General features: G+C 48.8%; 1 protein-coding gene across 1 annotated transcript in view; it reads right to left on the reverse strand.

The window, feature by feature from the left end:
• Positions 1-260: 260 nt before the first annotated feature.
• Positions 261-19,792, reverse strand: part of LOC116977439 (LIM/homeobox protein Lhx4-like) — a 90,977-nt gene continuing 71,445 nt past the window's right edge. Inside the window, exons 3-6 of the mRNA XM_033027872.1 lie at positions 18,812-19,014; positions 6,200-6,357; positions 3,608-3,779; positions 261-933 (exon numbers count right to left, since the gene is read on the reverse strand). Coding sequence (XP_032883763.1) covers positions 548-933; positions 3,608-3,779; positions 6,200-6,357; positions 18,812-19,014 — 919 coding nt within the window. The 3' untranslated portion in view covers positions 261-547. The remainder of the gene's footprint in view (positions 934-3,607; positions 3,780-6,199; positions 6,358-18,811; positions 19,015-19,792) is intronic.

Consider the following 19,792-nt stretch of genomic DNA (forward strand, 5'->3'; position numbering starts at 1 on the left):
TGTGCGTTACCTCTCGAATCCTCGGCAAAATAAATACCATGAAGTAAGATATGTGCGTTGGTGTCTGCTGCTGATGAAGCCAACTCTACCACTTGGTCCATGGATCTGAAGTTCATCTGCAGCGTGATATACTGGACAGCAAGCCCATCCCAACGTCCATTGTCCCTGTATGACTAGACCATTGCACAAATGCCGTCTCCCCCCCCCCCCCCTCCCCCCCCCCCCCCCCCCCCACACATCCGTGTGCTTCCAGCATGATTGGCATCTCAGTCAATGAAGCATCTCCAACTGGTCTCCACCGACCCTCACTTGCACCCACCACTGCAGGGGGAAGACCCATTCTGGGCGAGTGCTTGCCCCAGACTAAGTGGTTTTGGCCAGTGAAATGCTGTGCTGAATTCATGTTGGATTCACTGCCAGAGGGTGAGGAAACCAAAGCTGTAAACACATACATGGCTGGCCTGCCGTAATGTTCTGCAGTCATTGAAGCCACTGGCCACTGTCCAGGCATCTCCGTCGTCATGTCTCGGGCTAACGGCGCGGTGCGTTAAAAGCGGTCCATGTCGTCGAGCCACGAGGCGGGACTGGTGGGAAAGTCCGGGTAGCCGGCACTGCTCCCTGTGGATATATCAGACGTGGGACCTCCAGTCATCATCCTCAAGGCATGGCCCATCCCCTGTCCTCCTTGTGCTAAGATTCCCAAGTTACTGTCAAGGTAGCCCAGGCTGTTCATGAGCGGGGTGTGTGCGGGGGCGGACGCGATGGATGAGGGAGACTGCGGGATTCCGTAGGGGCTGCTGGCCCTCAGGTCGTGGTACTGCTGCCCGCTGCCATCCACGGTGAAAGCCCCATTCAGTAACTGCCGACCGGCCACCTCGCTCACTCCGCTGTAAAGCCCATTGGCGTGTCCAAGCTCAGAGAGGATCTGGTCATCTGGAACAATCACAAGCACAACCATTAAGTACAGAAGATGGACACAGAGTGCTGGTGTAACTCTGTGGCTCAGGCAGCATCTCTGGAGAAAAAGAATGGGTGCCGTTTCTTCAGACTGAAGAAGGTTCCCGACCCAAAACTTCACCTATCCATGTTCTCCACAGATGCTGCCTGACCCGCTGGGTTACTCCAGCACTCTGTGAAACGTCACCTATCCATGTTCTCCAGAGATGCTGCCTGACCAGCTGAGTTACTCCAGCATTCTGTGAAACGTCACCTATCCATGTTCTCCACAGATGCTGCCTGACCCACTGAGTTGGAGTAACTCAGCGGGTCAGGCAGCATCTGTGGAGAACATGGATAGGTGACGTTTCACAGAGTGCTGGAGTAACTCAACGGGTCAGGCAGCACTATAAGATTACTAAGGGTTTGGACACGCTAGAGGCAGGAAACATGTTCCCGATGTTGGGGGAGTCCAGAACCAGGGCCCACAGTTTAAGGATAAGGGGTAAGCCATTTGGAACGGAGATGAGGAAACACTTTTTCACACAGAGAGTGGTGAGTCTGTGGAATTCTCTGCCTCAGAGGGCGGTGGAGGCTGGTTCTCTGGATACTTTCAAGAGAGAGCTTGCATCTCTGGTCACTTAATTATTAGCTTATTAGCTCATCTATTATTAGTTCAATTTGCATGATATTTATTTGTGATAGACTGAAGTGTGGTTTAAATTAGCAGGAGAAAATATGTCAATCTGTGCTACTGGTTTCTGACACTGACTAGTTTGGGAGGTAAACAGGCGTGGTGTGGTACCTCAGCGGGTGAGGCAGCATCTCTGGAGAGAAGGAATGGGCGACGTTTCGGGTGGAGACCCTTCTTCAGGCTGATGTCAGGGGAGGGACAGAGATAGAATGTAGGCGGAGACAGTAAGACTGGTGGGAGCACTGGGAAGGGGGAGGGGAAGCAAGGGCTATCGAAAGTTAGAGAAGTCAATATTCAAACTGCTGTAAACTCCCTAAACAAAATATGAGCTAACAATGGAGGAGGCCCAGGACAGAAACAGGTACAGTTGCATCCATTGCAACCAATGAACCAGATATTGGAACGAGTCGTTAAGCCAATAGATATGGTTCGATCCTGACCTTGGGTGCCATCAGTGTGCAGTTTTTATACAGTCTCCCTGAAAATGCATGTGTTTCCTCTGGATGCTCAGGTTTCCTCCCATGTCTCTAAACTAAACTAAACTAAAGTAAACTAAACTAAACTAAACTAAACTGATATTGTGGGCTTGTAGATGCATTGGTCTCTCTAAATTAACCCTAGTGTGGAGGGAGTGAATGAGAAAGTGAGATAATATTGAATTAGTGTGACCAATAATCGTTGGTAGACGTCTGAGACTCGGGTTCGATCCCAACTAGGGTGCTGTCTGTATGGTTTGTACATTCTCCCTCGGATCATGCTGGGGCAGCAGGGCGAAGGCTGCGGACACCAACAGGATCAACAAGCTCATCAGGAAGGCTGGCTCCATCCTGGGGGCGGAGTTGGAGTTGGATTCATGGGAGATGGTCTTGGAGGGGAGGATGCTCCTCAAACTGGGAAGCATCTTGGACAATACAGCTCACCCCCTCCATGACACACTGGTCAACCTGAGGAGCACCTTCAGCAACAGACTGGTTCCACCAAGATGCAGCACAGAACGCCACAGGAGATCCTTTTCTGCCCCTGTCCCACTTAGGAAACCTGAACGGAAACCTCTGGACGCTTTGCGCCCCACCCAAGGTTTCCGTGCGGTTCCCGGAGGTTGCAGGTGGTTGCCGGAGGTTGCAGGTAGTGGAAGCAGGTAGGGAGACTGACAAAAACCTTCGAGAACCGCACGGAAACCGCACGGCGCATGATGGCGACAGATGGCACAATGGGCTAAGTGTTCGGCTGGCAACCGGAAGGTAGCCGGTTCGAATCCCGCTTGGAGTGCATACTGTCGTTGTGTCCTTGGGCAAGACACTTCACCCACCTTTGCCTGTGTGTGAATGTGTGTGAATGTGTGTGAGTGATTGGTGGTGGTCGGAGGGGCCGTAGGCGCAGATTGGCAGCCACGCTTCCGTCAGTCTGCCCCAGGGCAGCTGTGGCTACAGAAGTAGCTTACCACCACCGAGTGTGACTGAGGAGTGAATGAATAATGCGATGTAAAGCGCCTTGAGTATTAGAAAGGCGCTATATAAATCCCATCCATTATTATTATTATTATTCTTCCCTGTGGCTATCAAACTGTACAACTCCTCCCCCTTCTGTCGTGGGGTAGACTGACTCCACCCCTCCACCCCTCCTCGATCTTTGCACGTCCCCAATACCGGTCTTTCCACTCATCACATCATTTCATGTTTCATATATCTTGTGTTTTATGACTGTTGGCAGATCAATCTCCCTCCTGGGATAAATAAAGTTCTATCGTATGGTATCGTATACATTTTCTCCGGGTGCTCTGGTTTCCTCTCACATCCCAAAGGTTTGCAGGTTAATTGGCTTCTGTAAATTGTCCCTCGTGTGTAGAGTAGAGCTAGTGTACGGGGTGATCGCTGATTGGCGAGGACTCAGTGGGCCAAAGCGCCTTATTTAAACATTGCATCTCTAAAGCTAGAAAACTAGAACTACTGTATGTTGGTAATATTCAGGCTAACTCACCTCTGAAACTCAGCTCACTGTCACTGAGTCCCCCGTCCTCCACCGAGCTCTCCTTCCCACTCTTGTTGCCACCGCGACTTCTCTTCACGTTCTTGTAGTACTGTCCCCATCGGTGTCTGCCAGCATCTTTCTTCAAGCGCTTCTCCTTCGCTCTCCTGTTCTGGAACCAAACCTGAAAGAGATTCGAGGATTTCCATCTATAAATATCTGGTCAAATCCAGATGCAACGTTTTCAAGTGATACGGAGGAGTTATATATCTGCCAAGGTACTGGTCTCACTCTCTGTCACCCATCCTCACCCCAATCATCTCTTACTCGCTCTCGTCTTGAACCAACCCATGCAAAATTAAGTAGAATCAAAGGACTGCTGATGCTGGTTAATACACAGGACACAAAATGCCAAAGCAATTCAGCAGGTCAGGCAGCTTCTCTAGAGAACATGGATAGGTGATGTTTCAAGTTGAGACCCTTCTTTAGACTCTGAGACTAAATAAGGGTCTCGACCCGAAACATCACCTATCCATGTTCTCCACAGATGCTGCCTGACCCGCTGATTTACTCCAGCACTCTGTGAAACGTCACCTATCCATATTCTCCAGAGATGCTGCCTGACCCGCTGAGTTACTCCAGCACTCTGTGAAACGTCACCTATCCATGTTCTCCACAGATGCTGCCTGACCCGCTGAGTTACTCCAGCACTCTGTGAAACGTCACCTATCCATGTTCTCCACAGATGCTGCCTGACCCGCTGAGTTACTCCAGCACTCTGTGAAACGTCACCTATCCATGTTCTCCACAGATGCTGCCTGACCCGCTGAGTTACTCCAGCACTCTTGTGTCCACACAATATTGAACGGACCTCAACAACAATAGTTTAGTTCAGTTAAGTTTAGTTTAGTTTATTGTCATGGGTACAGTGAAAAGCGTTTTTGTTGCGTGCTATTCAGTGAGTGGAAAGACAAGGTGCAGCGGTAGAGTTGCTGCCTTACAGCGTCAGAGACCCAGGTTCGATCCCGACTACGGCTGCTGTCTGTACGGAGTTTGTACGTTCTCCCCGTGACCTGCGTGGGTTTTCTCCGAGATCTCCAGTTTCCTCCCACACTCCAAAGACAGGTTTGTACTTTAATTGGCTTGGTATAAATGTAAACTTGTTCTGAGTGTGTGTAGGGTAGTGTTAATGTGCGGGGATCGCTGGTCGGCACGGACTCAGGGGGGCAGAAGGGCCTGTTTCCGTGCTGTATCTCTAAACTAAATCTAAACTAAATGACAATAAACTCGAGGTGATTCACCAAAAACCAACCTGTTTTCCCTCCGTTTTGCTCTGATGAAGAGCCTCAGACCTGACGAGTTTGTTGTTTCATTCTCCACAAATGCTGCCTGAATTGTGTTTTCAACAAGTACAGTTTTTGTTTCAGATTTCCAGCACCTGCTGTTTTGCCGATTGCCATTTATCAATGCTGAAAGCCGCAGAGTGGATTTGAGACTGGATATGGATCTTGGCTGAGATCCAGGCTTTGGTTTTTAATTCTGCCATTAGGTATTCAGTCATTATTCTAGTCACTGCCCCATTGAAAGAGTTTCACTGCTTCCAACTGTCCTTCACATGGTAGGGTCAATAATTGAATTTCAGGAGCTTCAGGATTTTCATCTTCATAAATTCTAGGAGCAGAATTAGGCCATTCGGCCCATCAAGTCTACTCTGCCATTCAATTAGGGCTGATCAATCAGTCACTCCCAACCCCATTCTCCTGCTGATACCTGTACTGATCAAGAATCTATCTATCTCTGCCTTAAATATATCCATTGAATTGCCTTCCACAACCTTCTGTGGCAATGAATTCCTCAGATTCACCACCCTCTGACTAAAGAAATGGGGTGGGAGATTGCAACCTTCACATGGTCCACCCTGTTTCGACTAATGCAATCAACCCGACGTGCACAAACAAGATCAAATAGAACAAGTTGACCTACAACTTTAGGCTGTGCACGCCATACTCAAGAAGAAGAAGACTAAAGATATGTCTTATCTCCCTTGTTCTCTCTCCCTATTGCAATGAGTTGCAATATTGACCTCCCCTAAAGTGAAGATGGACACAGAGTGCTGGAGTAACTCAGTGGGTCAGGCAGCATCTGTGGAGAACATGGATAGGTGACGTTTCACAGAGTGCTGGAGTAACTCAGCGGGTCAGGCAGCATCTCTGGAAAACATGGATAGGTGACGTTTCACAGAGTGCTGGAGTAACTCAGCGGGTCAGGCAGCATCTGTGGAGAGAAGGATTGGGTGACATTTCGGGTCAAGAGCCTACTTCAGACTGTAGATGTTGGTTTACAAAAACAGGACACAAAGCACTGGAGTCACTCAGCGATTAGGCAGCATCCCTAGAGAACACTGGCCCTATTGCGTAGGGAGTGGATGCCAAAGTGGGATAAGGCAGACCGATGGTCGGCATGGACTTGGTGGGCCGAAGGGCCTGTTTCCATGCTGTACAGTGTCTTTCATTCAATCACTAAGGAAGCCACTGGCAAGTGGATGGTGTGAATGATGACAGAGGTGAGAAGGTGCCAGCGCAGAAGAGTGGCTTCTCTCATTACCTGCACCACCCTCATATCGAGCCCTGTCTCTGAGGAGAGCTGTTCTCTCACGTGGCGAGCTGGCTTCGGCGAGGTTTTGTACGCGTTTTTCAGTGTTTCCAATTGCTTAGCCGTTATTGTAGTCCGTGGTCTCTTTGCTCCTGCCTCCGCATCAGCATCTGTGTAAGACAACAAGTTCATAGCAGATCATCATATGTAGTTGAGTTTCAGTTTATTGTCACGTGTACCGAGGTACAGTGAAAAGCTTTTTGTGCGTGCCAACCAGTCAGCGGGAAGACTATATGTGTAGGAAGGAACTGCAGATGCTGCTTTACGCCGAAGATAGGTGCTGGAGAAACTCAGCGGGACAGGCAGCACCTCTGATCTCTTCAGAGATGCTGCCTGTCCAACTGAGTTATAGCCCTGTCCCACTGTACGTCTTCATTCCAAGAGCTCTCCCGAGTTTAAAAATAAAATCTAACTCGTGGTAAGCACGGAGAATGAACGTCGGAGCTCGGGGACGTCTTTTAGCGGCTCGTAACGCTAACGGCAGGTACTCGGGAAGACTCGCTAATGGCAGGTAAGCACGGGAAGACTCGTGAAGATTTTTCAAAATGTTGAAAAATGTCCACGAGAGCCCCGAGTACCGACGAGCGGCCATTACTGTAAATCTCCGAGTTCAAATCAGGGCAAACTCGGGAGAACTCTTGGAATGAACTCGTACTGTGGGACAGGGGTTTTACTCCAGCATTTTATATCTATCTTCAGTGGAAAGACTATACATGATTACAGTCAAACGGCCTACAGGTACAGGGTAAAGGGAATCATATTTTAGTACAGGATAAAATCCAGCAGCAGCATAATCAAGGACCAGTCTCACCCCGGTCACTCCCTCTTCTCCCCTCTCCCATCAGACAAGAGGTACAGAAGTGTGAAAACACACACCTCCAGATTCAGGGACAGTTTCTTCCCTGGTGTTAATAAGCAGCTGAACCATCCTAACATCAACCAGAGAGTGGTCCTGAGCTACTATCTACCTCACTGGAGACCCTCGGACTATCTTTAATCGGACTGTATCTTGCACTAAACGTTATTCCCTTTATCCTGTATCTGTACACTGTGAACGGCTCGATTGTAATCATTTATAGTCCTTCCGCTGACTGGTTAGCACACCACAAAAAGCTTTTCACCATCTCTTGCCACACGTGGCAATAAACTAAACAATAAAGTAGTTGAGTGTCCTGAGGTCTCCCACTAGCTGAGAGCAGTAAAGACTATTCCTGGGAGTTAATTATCCAAAATATCCTGTTATAATCTAGCCACATCCCAATACATAATCCTCCCAAAACTCTGCTTCCATCGCTTAGGTTGTGTTTTCTATGACGCACTTGGTGCCAAAACCTGGAGGGTCTGAAGAATAGAATAGAATAGAATAGAATAGCCTTTTATTGTCATCCAGACCGAAGTCTGAACGAAATTTAAGCAGTCATACATATAATACAATACAATAAAAACAACAATAAACACATATTAACATCCACCACAGTGAGTCCACCCAACATCTCCTCACTGTGATGGAGGCAAAAGTCTTAGGGCTGCAGTCTCTTCCCTCCTCTTCTCCTTCTGCGCTGAGGCGATACCCCCCGGGCGATGTTAAAACCTGTCCTCGCGGCTCAAACGCGGCGGACCGGGGTAGTCGAAGCTGCCGCTCACCAGACCTGCTGACGCAGCCGCTGGCCCGCGGCCGAACCCCCGGTCTCAGGCCACCGCCACCAGAACTGCCGTCCCAGCCCCCGGAGCATCGTTCCAGCCCCGAGCCGGATCGCCCTCACGTGAGTACTGCCACCGTCTCAGCCTCGCGCCAGGCCGCCGCTCCTCCCTCGGGCCAGGCCGCCCCGACCGGGCGCCGCTCCTCCCTCAGGCTGGGCCGCCCCGACCGGGCACCGCTCCTTCCTCAGGCTGGGCCGCCCCGACCGGGCACCGCTCCTCCCTCAGGCTGGGCCGCCCCGACCGGGCGCCGCTCCTCCCTCAGGCTGGGCCGCCCCGACCGGGCGCCGCTCCTCCCTCAGGCTGGGCCGCCCCGACCGGGCAACCGCTCCTTCCTCAGGCTGGGCCGCCCCGACTGGCGCCGCTCCTCCCTCAGGCTGGGAACGCCGTACCTCCCCGAGCTCGGCTACTCCGACGGGAGCACCGTTCCTTCCTCGGGCCGGCCGTCACAGCCCCTCACGGAAGCCCTGTTCCAGCCCCGAGCCGGGCCGTCCTCACGGGAGCGAGCTCAGTGCGAGTCCTGGCGGGCTCTGCCTCCTGAGCCTCGAGGTCGCCAGCTCCGCCATTAGGCCTCAGCGCAGACGGAGGCAGAGAAGGGGAATACGACAAAAAAGTCGCATTCCCCCGCAGGGAGAGACAGCAAGCCCCGTTTCAACCCCCCCCCCCCCAAAACACAAACTAAAAACCAAAACTAGACTAACCAAAAACGAAAATAAACAACCCAAAAACACAAAACAAACAGGACTGCCGGAGAGCCGCTGCAGCCAGAGCCGCGCCGCCACAAGAAGGGTCTAGAACTGAAACCTCACCTATCCATGTTCTCCAGAGATGCTGCCTGACCCACTGAGTTACTCCAGCACTCTGTGAAATGTCACCTATCCATGTTCTCCACAGATGCTGCCTGACCCGCTGAGTTACTCCAGCACTCTGTGAAACGTCACCTATCCATGTTCTCCAGAGATACTGCCTGACCCGCTGAGTTACTCCAGCAATTTGTGTTTAAGAAGGAGATACAGGTGCTGGAAAATCGAAGGTAGACAAAAATGCTGGAGAAACTCAGCGGGTGAGGCAGCATCTATGGAGCGAAGGAAATAGGCGACGATTCGGGTCGAGACCCTTCCTTTCTCGACCCGAAACGCCGTCTATTTCCTTCGCTCCATAGATGCTGCCTCACCTGCCGAGTTTCTCCAGCATTTTTGTCAACCAGCACTTCGTGTCTATCTCTGCCTCTTGCATGCGGACTCAATTGCGCTGTTTCTCTGCATTCTGTACTTAATCTGGAGTTGTGTTTATGTATGGCAATAATTATATCGAACTGTATGCAAAAAAAAAGAATTTCTCTGTACTTTGATAATAAAGAACCATTGAACCAATGAACCACATGGTTTTTGTGATTATATGCGTTTTGTCAATGCTAGTTTGGTGATTAGGATTAACATATCCCATCATCGTGTGTTGTACTGCTGTTCATACCGCTAGGAAATATGAAGTTAAAGGCTAGATTTACTACTCACATTATGTTTTTTAACAATTATTTAACACAGAGATGAAAAATACCTCAGGAGAGCCAAATAAAAAATTCTTAACATCTCACAGGTTCTTTGCTGAGCTTTTGGCAGAAGTTGCTTTCATGAAGTCTTTAATTCATATTTGTAACCCTATACATCGTCGAACAAAACATTATCATATTTCTGCGCAGTTTGTACAACTTATAAAATTGTCAAACTTGACTTAAAATGAGAAATTGGGGATTTCCTTCAGGGATGAATGGATTGGGAGTGAGTGTGGAATAATCTGAGACACACAGGTATAAATCTGAGGGTGGGCCATTGGCTTTGGACCCATGGTAGTCAAGGCTATCCTACTTCAAGGGGAGTTCTTTACTCCATACATACATATCCACAGTGGTAAACACAGTGGCGCAGAGGGTAGTGCTGCTGCCTCTCAGCACCAGAAACCAGTGCTCTATCCTGACCTCAGATACCCTGTCTGTGTGGAGTTTGCACGTTCTCCATCAGTTTGTTCCAAAACACACATTGATTGAGTGACTGATTGAAGGATACAGCATGGAAACAGGCCCTTTGGCCCACCGAGTCCACACCGACCATCACTCACCCATCCTCATCAGTCTGAAAAAGGGTCTCGACCCGAAATGTCACCCATTCCTTCTCTCCAGAGATGCTGCCTGTCCCGCTGAGTTACTGCAGCTTTTTGTGTCTATCTTCGGTTTGAACCAGCACCTGCAGTTCCTTCTTACACACCCCAGTCATCCTGCTAGTTTCACTGTTTGTACCCCTTCATTATTACCTCTACCACAGTCAACAATGGACCATTGTGGGCTCTACCTTTCTTGAGTCATCGGTGCCGGCTCTGATTTGGTCTGTGCCTTTTCATACCTCTAGTTTCCCTCTCCCCTGACTGTCAGTCTCAACCTGAAACATCACCTGTTCCTTCTCTTCAGATGTGTTGCCTGACCCGCTGAGTTACTCCAGCAATTTGTGTTTATCTTCTTGTGAGTTCTCGTGGGTTTTCTCCGGGTGCTCCGGCTTCCCATCACATCCCGGAGATGTAAGGGTTTGTGGGTGAATTGGCAACTGTAAGCTGCCCCAAGTGTGTAGGGAGTGGATGAGAAAGTGGGATAACATGGAACTAGTGCAAATTAGGGTGATTGATGGCCAGCGTGGACTCGGTGGGCCGAAGGGCCTGTATCCATGCTGTACCGTCCAATCAATCAATCAATGTGTGTATTGTGAACAAACTGATAGAGAGTGATAGTTATAATTGACTAACAATACATTATTTTTTGTATAAGGTGATGTCAAAGATGGTATCAGTTTGACTAAATCAATTTTGATTGTATTGGAATATTGTACATAGAATAGTATAGCCTAGGAACATGCCTGTCAGCTCACAATGTCTGTGCCACACATTATGCCAAGGTAAACGCATTTCATCTGACAGCATATGATCCATATGCATCCATTATTCCCTGCATGTCCATGTACCTATGTTAAATGCCACTATCGTATCTGCCTCCACCACCGCCCCTGGCAGCCTGTTCCAGCTCAACCATTCTCTGGCTAAAGAACGTCTACTTTAAACCTTGCCCATCTCTTCTTAAAGCTACGACCTCTGGTAATGCCCAGTAACATTAACATATCTTCAATGTTAGCTTTCATTAACATATCTCATGGTATGTTAGCTTTCATAGCAAAAGGATTTGAGTATAGGAGCAGGGAGGTTCTACTGCAGTTGTACAGGGTCTTGGTGAGACCACACCTGGAGTATTGCGTACAGTTTTGGTCTCCAAATCTGAGGAAGGACATTATTGCCATAGAGGGAGTGCAGAGAAGGTTCACCAGACTGATTCCTGGGATGTCAGGACTGTCTTATGAAGAAAGACTGGATAGACTTGGTTTATACTCTCTAGAATTTAGGAGATTGAGAGGGGATCTTATAGAAACTTACAAAATTCTTAAGGGGTTGGACAGGCTAGATGCAGGAAGATTGCTCCCGATGTTGGGGAAGTCCAGGACAAGGGGTCACAGCTTAAGGATAAGGGGGAAATCCTTTAAAACCGAGATGAGAAGAACTTTTTTCACACAGAGAGTGGTGAATCTCTGGAACTCTCTGCCACAGAGGGTAGTCAAGGCCAGTTCATTGACTATATTTAAGAGGGAGTTAGATGTGGCCCTTGTGGCTAAGGGGATCAGAGGGTATGGAGAGAAGGCAGGTACGGGATACTGAGTTGGATGATCAGCCATGATCATATTGAATGGCGATGCAGGCTCGAAGGGCCGAATGGCCTACTCCTGCACTTAATTTCTATGTTTCTATGTTTCTATGTTTCATGGCTGGCTAAATCTTTAAGCAATTGAAATAGAGTTTAATGTTGGACTCATGGTGGGCAATGTGTTGTGGAAGCTAGTCTGGTTAGGCTTCAGTGGCGCAGTGCCAAAGACCCTGGTTAGATCCTGTCTGTACGGAGTTTGTGCATTCTCCCCGTGACCTGCGTGCGTTTTCTCCAGGTGCTCCAGTTACTTCCCACACTCCAAAGACGTGCAAGTTTGCAAGTTAATTAGCTTGGTACAAATGTAAATTGTCCCATGTGTGTGTAAAATAGTGTAAAGGGCCTGTCCCACTTGCTGATTTTTTCGGCGACTGCCGGCATCTTTGACTGACGTATCAGGTCACGGATAAATCTGCAGCGGGATGCGGCGTGATGTGTATTGTCGTGTTTCTCTTAGAATAAAGGGGAGGCCATTTAAGACTGAGGTGAGAAAAAAGTTTTCACCCAGAGAGTTGTGAATTTGTGGAATTCCCTGCCACAGAGGGCAGTGGAGGCCAAGTCACTGGATGGATTTAAGAGAGAGTTAGATAGAGCTCTTGGGGCTAGTGGAGTCAATGGATATGGGGAGAAGGCAGGCACGGGTTATTGATTGGGGATGATCAGCCATGATCACAATGATTGGCGGTGCTGGCTCAAAGGGCCGAATGGCCTCCTCCTGCACCTATTGTCTATGTTTCTATGTTTCTAAGTGTCGCAACATTTTTTTGTCGCTGCTGGATTTTGAAATGTTCAAAATCTTTTGGCGACACTGATATGACCATATAACAAACAATTACAGCACGGAAACAGGCCATCTCGACCCTTCTAGTCCGTGCCGAACACGTATTCTCCCCTAGTCCCATATACCTGCGCTCAGACCATAACCCTCCATTCCTTTCCCGTCCATATAACTATCCAATTTATTTTTAAATTATAAAATCGAACCTGCCTCCACCACCTTCACTGGAAGCTCATTCCACACAGCCACCACTCTCTGAGTAAAGAAGTTCCCCCTCATGTTACCCCTAAACTTCTGTCCCTTAATTCTCAAGTCATGTCCTCTTGTTTGAATCTTCCCTACTCTCAGTGGGAAAAGCTTATCCACGTCAACTCTGTCTATCCCTCTCATCATTTTAAAGACCTTTATCAAGTCCCCCCCTTAACCTTCTGCGCTCCAAAGAATAAAGCCCTAACTTGTTCAACCTATCTCTGTAACTTAGTTGCTGAAACCCAGGCAACATTCTAGTAAATCTCCTCTGTACTCTCTCTATTTTGTTGACATCCTTCCTATAATTAGGCGACCAAAATTGTACTCCATACTCCAGAATTGGCCTCACCAATGCCTTGTACAATTTTAACATTACATCCCAACTTCTATACTCAATGCTCTGATTTATAAAGGCCAGCACACCAAAAGCTTTCTTTACCACCCTATCTACATGAGATTCCACTTTCAGGGAACTGTGCACAGTTATTCCCAGATCCCTCTGTTCACCTGCATTCTTCAATTCCCTACCATTTACCATGTACGTCCTATTTTGATTTGTCCTGCCGAGGTGTAGCACCTCACACTTATCAGCATTAAACTCCATCTGCCATCTTTCAGCCCACTCTTCCAACTGGCATAAATCTCTCTGTAGACTTTGAAAATCTACTTCAATATCCACAACCCCACCTATCTTAGTATCATCTGCATACTTACCAATCCAATTTACCACACCATCGTCCAGATCATTGATGTACATGACGCCAGCAGTCGCGACGAAAATATCGTCGAGTAGGACAGGCCCTTCAATGTGCGGGGATGGCTGGTCGGCGCAGACTCAGTGTTTCCGCACTGTATCTCTAAACTAAACTAAACTAAAACTTCAGACATGTCTGCATTTAATCTGTCAGTAGCCTGGAAAATTGTAAATGAACTAGCCTGTACTGAAAGGCATTTGACAGCCCAGTGCTATGTCTGAATGATTGCTATAACTTACATATGCTCTTTACCCGCTAACACTTGTTAACCAATACACATAGCTGGCTGCTGTGGGCTGTTTGCATCTGAAAGCAAATCAAGTCATTCACTGATCTATAAGGTATGCCTAATATAAGGTATGCCTAATTAGTGGGTTATTCAAATGTTCACAGAGCCAGAGTTGAATTCCTAATAAAATTTGACAATACCTGTATGATGTTGTTACATTTTTTCTCTCCCTCCCTCCCTCCCCCCCCCCCTCCCCTTCACTCCCTCCCTCCCTCTCTCCCCCTCTCTCTCTCTCCCCCACTCTCTCTACCTCTACCTCTCTTCCTCTTCCTCTCTCTCCCTCCTCCCTCTCTCCCCCTCCCTCTCTCCCCCGCACTCTCTCTCTCTCCCTCCCTCCCTCCCCCCCCTTCTCCCTCCCTCCCTCTCTCCCTCTCTCTCTCTCTCCCCCACTCTCTCTACCTCTCCCTCTCTTCCTCTTCCTCTCTCTCCCTCCTCCCTCTCTCCCTCTCCCTCTCTCCCCCGCACTCTCTCTCTCTACCTCTCCCTCTCCCTCTCTCCCTCTACCTCTCTCTCCCCCTCCCTCTCTCCCCCACACTCTCTCTCTACCTCTCCCTCTCTCCCTCTCCCTGTCTCTCACCCCTCCCTCCACCCTCTCGCTCCCCCCTCTCTCGCTCTCTTCCCCCTCTCTCTCTATCTCTCTTCCCCCCTCTCTCTCCCCTCCCTCTCTCTCTTCCCCCTCTCTCTCTCCTCCCCTCCTCCCTCTCTCTCTCTATCAAAACCTACACAGACGCACAAACACGTTTTATTTTTGCAATGATTGTGTTTGCAAAAGCAGCGTAACTTTTAGATTTAAAAGATGTTCAAGCAAGTAAATGTCTATGTATCCAGTGCTGGCAAGAAGTCTTTGCAATGATGTTTCTTACTCGTTGTAACGGCATTGGCGATTATGTGTATTTTTAAGCTTAGTTTTAGTTGAGGAGTTTATTATCATCATGTGTGCCGAGGTTGCAGTGGAAAGCTTTTTTATTGTGTGCTACCCAGTCAGCGAAAGGATGATTACAATTGGGTGGCGCAGCGGTAGAGTTGCTGCCTCACCGCGCCAGAGACCTGGATTCGATCCCGACTACGGGTGCTGTCTGTATGGAGTTTTCAACGTTCTCCCCGTGACCGCGTGGGTTTTCTCCGGGTGCTCCGGTTTTATCCCACACTCCAAAGACGTACAGGTTTCTAAGTTATTTGGCTTTGATTAAAAAAATTGTAAATTGTTCCTAGTGCGAGCGAAAGGGCCTGTTTCCCTGCTGTATCTCTGATATCTAAAGTCTAAATTAGACAGTGTACAGATACAGCATGAGGGGTATAACGTCTAGTGCCAGATTAAGTGTGAGCACATTTCCATTCCAGCGGAACGGAGTGACAATAGACAATAGACAATAGGTGCAGGAGTAGGCCATTCGGCCCTTCGAGCCAGCACCGCCATTCAATGTGATCGTGGCTGATCATCCACAATCAGTACCCCGTTCCTGCCTTCTCCCCATATCCCCTGACTCCGCTATCTTTAAAAGACCTATCTAGCTCTCTCTTTAAATTATCCAGAGAACCTGCCTCCACCGCCCTCTGAGGCAGAGAATTCCACAGACTCACAACTCTCTGTGTGAAAAAGTGTTTCCTTGTCTCCGTCTAAATGGCTTACCCCTTATTCTTAAACTGTGGCCCCTGGTTCTGGACTCCCCCAACATCGGGAACATGTTTCCTGCCTCTAGCTTGTCAAAAACCCTTAATAATCTTATATGTTTCAATATATCCTTCTAAACTCCAGAGTGTACAAGCCCAGCCGCTCCATCCCCTCAGCATATGACAGTGACCAGTTTCTGTTGCACAGACGTAGGTTGCTGCACACACTCATTGGTTTAAGTGTTCAGTGCCATTCGTTTGTAAGAGTGAAGCAGCTAATTCATTAGGGGGCTGACAGTAAGGATTGCTCGAGACCTATAATTTAGTGGCATCCTCTCCACCTGATGGATGGGCTCAGGTGATGTAATGCACATTTGTATTTGGTGTTGTGATATTACTCAGTGCCCAGCACCTGCTCCAGGGGACTATTAATAACTATCTGTACAACAGGTTATTAGTAATTGTCATTAATCTCATTAATATTAGTCGATCAGTGGACTGCAGGTCAGTGGCGGACATTAGATCTGATCACTTCAGCAACACAGCAGCTATAGAATAGCATCATGACCACAGCTAATTTCCCACCCACATCTTGACAGGATCCTGCAACTACATTTAGCTTTTGCATTCTCATTGCTTTCCTTGCTTTAAGGTGGATTCAAGAGAGAGTTAGATGTCGCTGATGTTTTCAAGAGAGAGGTAGAATTAGCTCTTAGGGCTAATGGAATCAAGGGATATGGGGAGAAAACAGGAACAGGGTATTGATTTTGGATGATCAGCCATGAGAGGCCAAATGGCCTACTCCTGCACCCATTTGCTATGTTTCTAGGAGGGTGATCTGTGTGTGTGTGTGTGTGTGCACCTCTCTATAGACCCACCGCCTGCTCCACCATGCATGTAGCAGTCAGCATCTGCACAGAGTCTGCACAGTGTAGGAAGGAACTGCAGATGCTGGTTTACACCGAGACAGACACAAAATGCTGGAGTAACTCAGCGGATCAGGCAGCATCTCTGGAGAGAAGGAATGAGTGACGTTTCGGGTCGAGACTCTTCTTCAGACTGGGTCTCGATCCGAAACGTCAGCTATTCCTTCTCTCCAGAGATGTTGCCTGACCCGCTGAGTTACTCCAACATTTTGTGTCTGTTTCAAAGTGTTGCCCCATTAACATCAGTCCCACCTGTGGGCTAGAGGCGCAACAATAGACTTGTTGCCTTACAGCGCTGGAGACCTGGGTTCAATACTGACTGCACTGAGTTTGTACGTCCTCCCCGTGACCAAGTGGGTTTTCTCCGGGTGCTCCGGTTTCCTCCCACACTCCAAAGACGTACAGGTTTGTAGGATAATTGGGACTAGGGGAGAATACGTGTTCGGCACGTACTAGAAGGGTCGAGATGGCCTGTTTCCGTGCTGTAATTGTTATATGGTTATATGGTTATATGAGCATATCTATTATCTCTCGTTTCCATTTCCCCTGGCCCTCCAGTCTGAAGAAGGGTCTCGACCCGAAACGTCATCTATTCCTTCTCTCCGTAGATGCTGCCTGTCCCATTGAGTTACTCCAGCTTTTTGTGTCTATCTTCAGCAAATGAGACTTGGTTATCTGGAGCATCTTGGTCTCCGTGGACGAGTAGGGCTGAAACATCGCCCATTCCTTCACTCCAGAGATGCTGCCTGGCCCGCTGAGTTATTTAGTGTCCACCAGTTGTGGTGAAAGGCCTGTTTCTGTGCTGTCTGACTCCGTGGCTCCAGATTAATGGTACGAAGAACCCAATTTAAATTGGTGGGTATGTGTGAGAGAGAACACGTTTTAGGGATATGGGGAAATGAGGAGAGGGGGAATGGGAATATATAGGCTGGCTTCTTTCAGCAGGTTTAATAACAGGATTTAAAAGGCACTTGGACAGGTATATGGGTAGACCAGATTTGGAGGATAGACCAAATGTGCCAATTGCAGGCAAATGGGACTAGCTTGGCCGGGGTATGATAGTCACTGAGCGTACAGCATGGAAACAGGCCCTTCGGCCCAACTTGCTCATGCCAACCAACATACCCCATCTACACTAGTCCCACCTGCCTGAACTTGGTCCATAACCCTCTACACCTAGCCTATCCGTGCACCTGTATCTTAAATGTTATGATAGTGTCTTCCTCAACTACCTCTTCTGGCAGATCATTCCATACACCCCCTACCGTTTGTGTAAAAAAGTTACCCCTCAGATTCCTATTCCTAAATCTCCCCTCCCCCCCCCCCCTTTCCAGCTTGACAACATCTTTCCTATAACATGGTGTCCAGAACTGAGCACAATACGAGTAATTAGTACGGGTGTCAGGGGTTATGGGGAGAAGGCAGGAGAATGGGGTTAGGAGGGAGAGATAGATCAGCCATGATTGTATGGCGGAGTAGACTTGATGGGCCGAATGGCCTAATTCTTCTCCCATCACTAATGAACTAATGAATACTCTAAATGTGGCCTTTTTGTCAGCATGGATAAATTGGGGCAGTTTGCTGCTCTGCATGGCACTACGACCCTGCTCGTGTATCTTAGAGTAGATTCTGTCGACACATGAGTAATGCACAGTACCTCGTTAAACGTAAGTTAGGCACAGAATGCTGGAATGCAGCTGCGGCTCGCCTGCAGTCCGTATGTCTTTTTCTTTTTTTTTTGTTTTCTTTTGACTTGTTGCAGTATGTTTTAGTTTATTTTTAGTTGTGTATGTGTGGGGGGGCGGGGGAAACTTGTTTTAGTCTCCTCCTTCGGGGGGATGCGACCTTTTCTCTGTCGTATCCCCGTCTCCGTCTGCGCTGAGGCCTAATCGCGGAGCTGGCGGCCTCCAACTGGGACCGGCCTCGAGGCTCCGGAGGCAGAGCCAGGACTCACCATCGTGAAGCTGACTGACTTCGGGGCTGTGGTTGCATTGCAACGGCGGCCCGACTTCTGAGCCTCGGAGGCTTCGGCCACAGGCCCAGTGGACGACAACATCGGGAGCTCACAGGTCCCAGGTTGGTGACCTGTTCTCCGGAGCTCCCGCAACAACTTCGTCCGCTGGACTGGAGGGTGGCAGCTTCGACCGTCCCGGGCCGCGGAGTTTGAACCGGCCCGTTCGCGGAGCTCGGATTCGGCCGCGGGACTTACCATCACCCGGCGGGGGGGCCCAACATCGAAAGCCTGGATCGCCTCAATGCAGAGGGAGAACAAGGAGGGAAGAGACAAGGACTTTTGCCTTCCATCACAGTGAGGAGGTGCCTGGTAGACTCACTGTGTTGGATGTTAAAGTGTGTTAGGTGTGTGTTCTGTTATTTTATTCTCTGTCATGGCTGCAAGGCACGAAATTTCATTCAAACTAAAAGTTTGAATGACAATAAAGGAAACGTTATACTTTATAACTGCTTACCGTTCTGTTTGGCGGTCTCGTAGTCCTCCTTGCACACCAGCCGGCTGTCTTCCATCAGGTAGAATTCATCTCCCGTGGCCAGCTGGCGGTTACACATGATGCAGGAGAAGCAGTGGAGGTGGTAGACAAAGTCCTGAGCTTTCCTCACCACCTGGGTCGGGGGGATGCCCTGTTGGCACGCCGCACATTTTGTCCCAAAACGCCTGCAACCGGCCAGAAGAAAACACAAACACAAAAGATACATTTATTTTACAGGGATGCTCCAAATAAACACACGTCTGTCTAAGTCTCAGTAGATGCTGGCAAGGTTCCAACTCCATAGAGCTTGTGATTGCTCAAAGCGTTCTTTGGACCTGTAGCTTAGTTTACTTTAGCTTAGTTTAGAGATACAATGCAGAACCAGGCCCTTCGGCCCACCGAGTCAGCACCTACCAGTGATCCCCGCACATTAACACTACCCTACACACACTTGGGACCAAAGATGGTCTTGGGACAATCTACATTGATGCCAAGCCAATTAACCTACAATATGTACGCCTTTGGAGTTTGGGAGGAAACCGATGATCTCGGAGAAAACCCACGCAGGTCACGGGGAGAACGTACAAACTCCGTACAGAGAGCACCCGAAGTCAGGATCGAACCCGGGTCCCTGGCGCTGTGAGGCAGCAACTCTACCGCTGCGCCACTGTTCCGAAGCTAACACAATGGGATCCTAGCCACAAGGAGATAGGTGGTAGCCACATTGCCAACGTTTTCTCAACACTCTGCAAGGTTAGTTCCTAAAGAAACACAATGGGATTTTCCTCACACCAAGGAGATTGATGGTGGCCACATTCTCAAAGATGTCTAGCGATTCCTGTGTGGCACGGTGGCGCAGCGGTAGAGTTGCTGCCTCACAGCGCCAGAGTCCTGGGTTCGATCGGGTGCTGTCTGTACGGAGTTTGCACATTCTCCCCGTGACCCGCGTGGGTTTTCTCCGGG

This window comes from Amblyraja radiata, chromosome 10 (assembly GCF_010909765.2).
Source record: "Amblyraja radiata isolate CabotCenter1 chromosome 10, sAmbRad1.1.pri, whole genome shotgun sequence".
Classification (NCBI taxonomy): Eukaryota; Metazoa; Chordata; class Chondrichthyes; order Rajiformes; family Rajidae; genus Amblyraja; species Amblyraja radiata.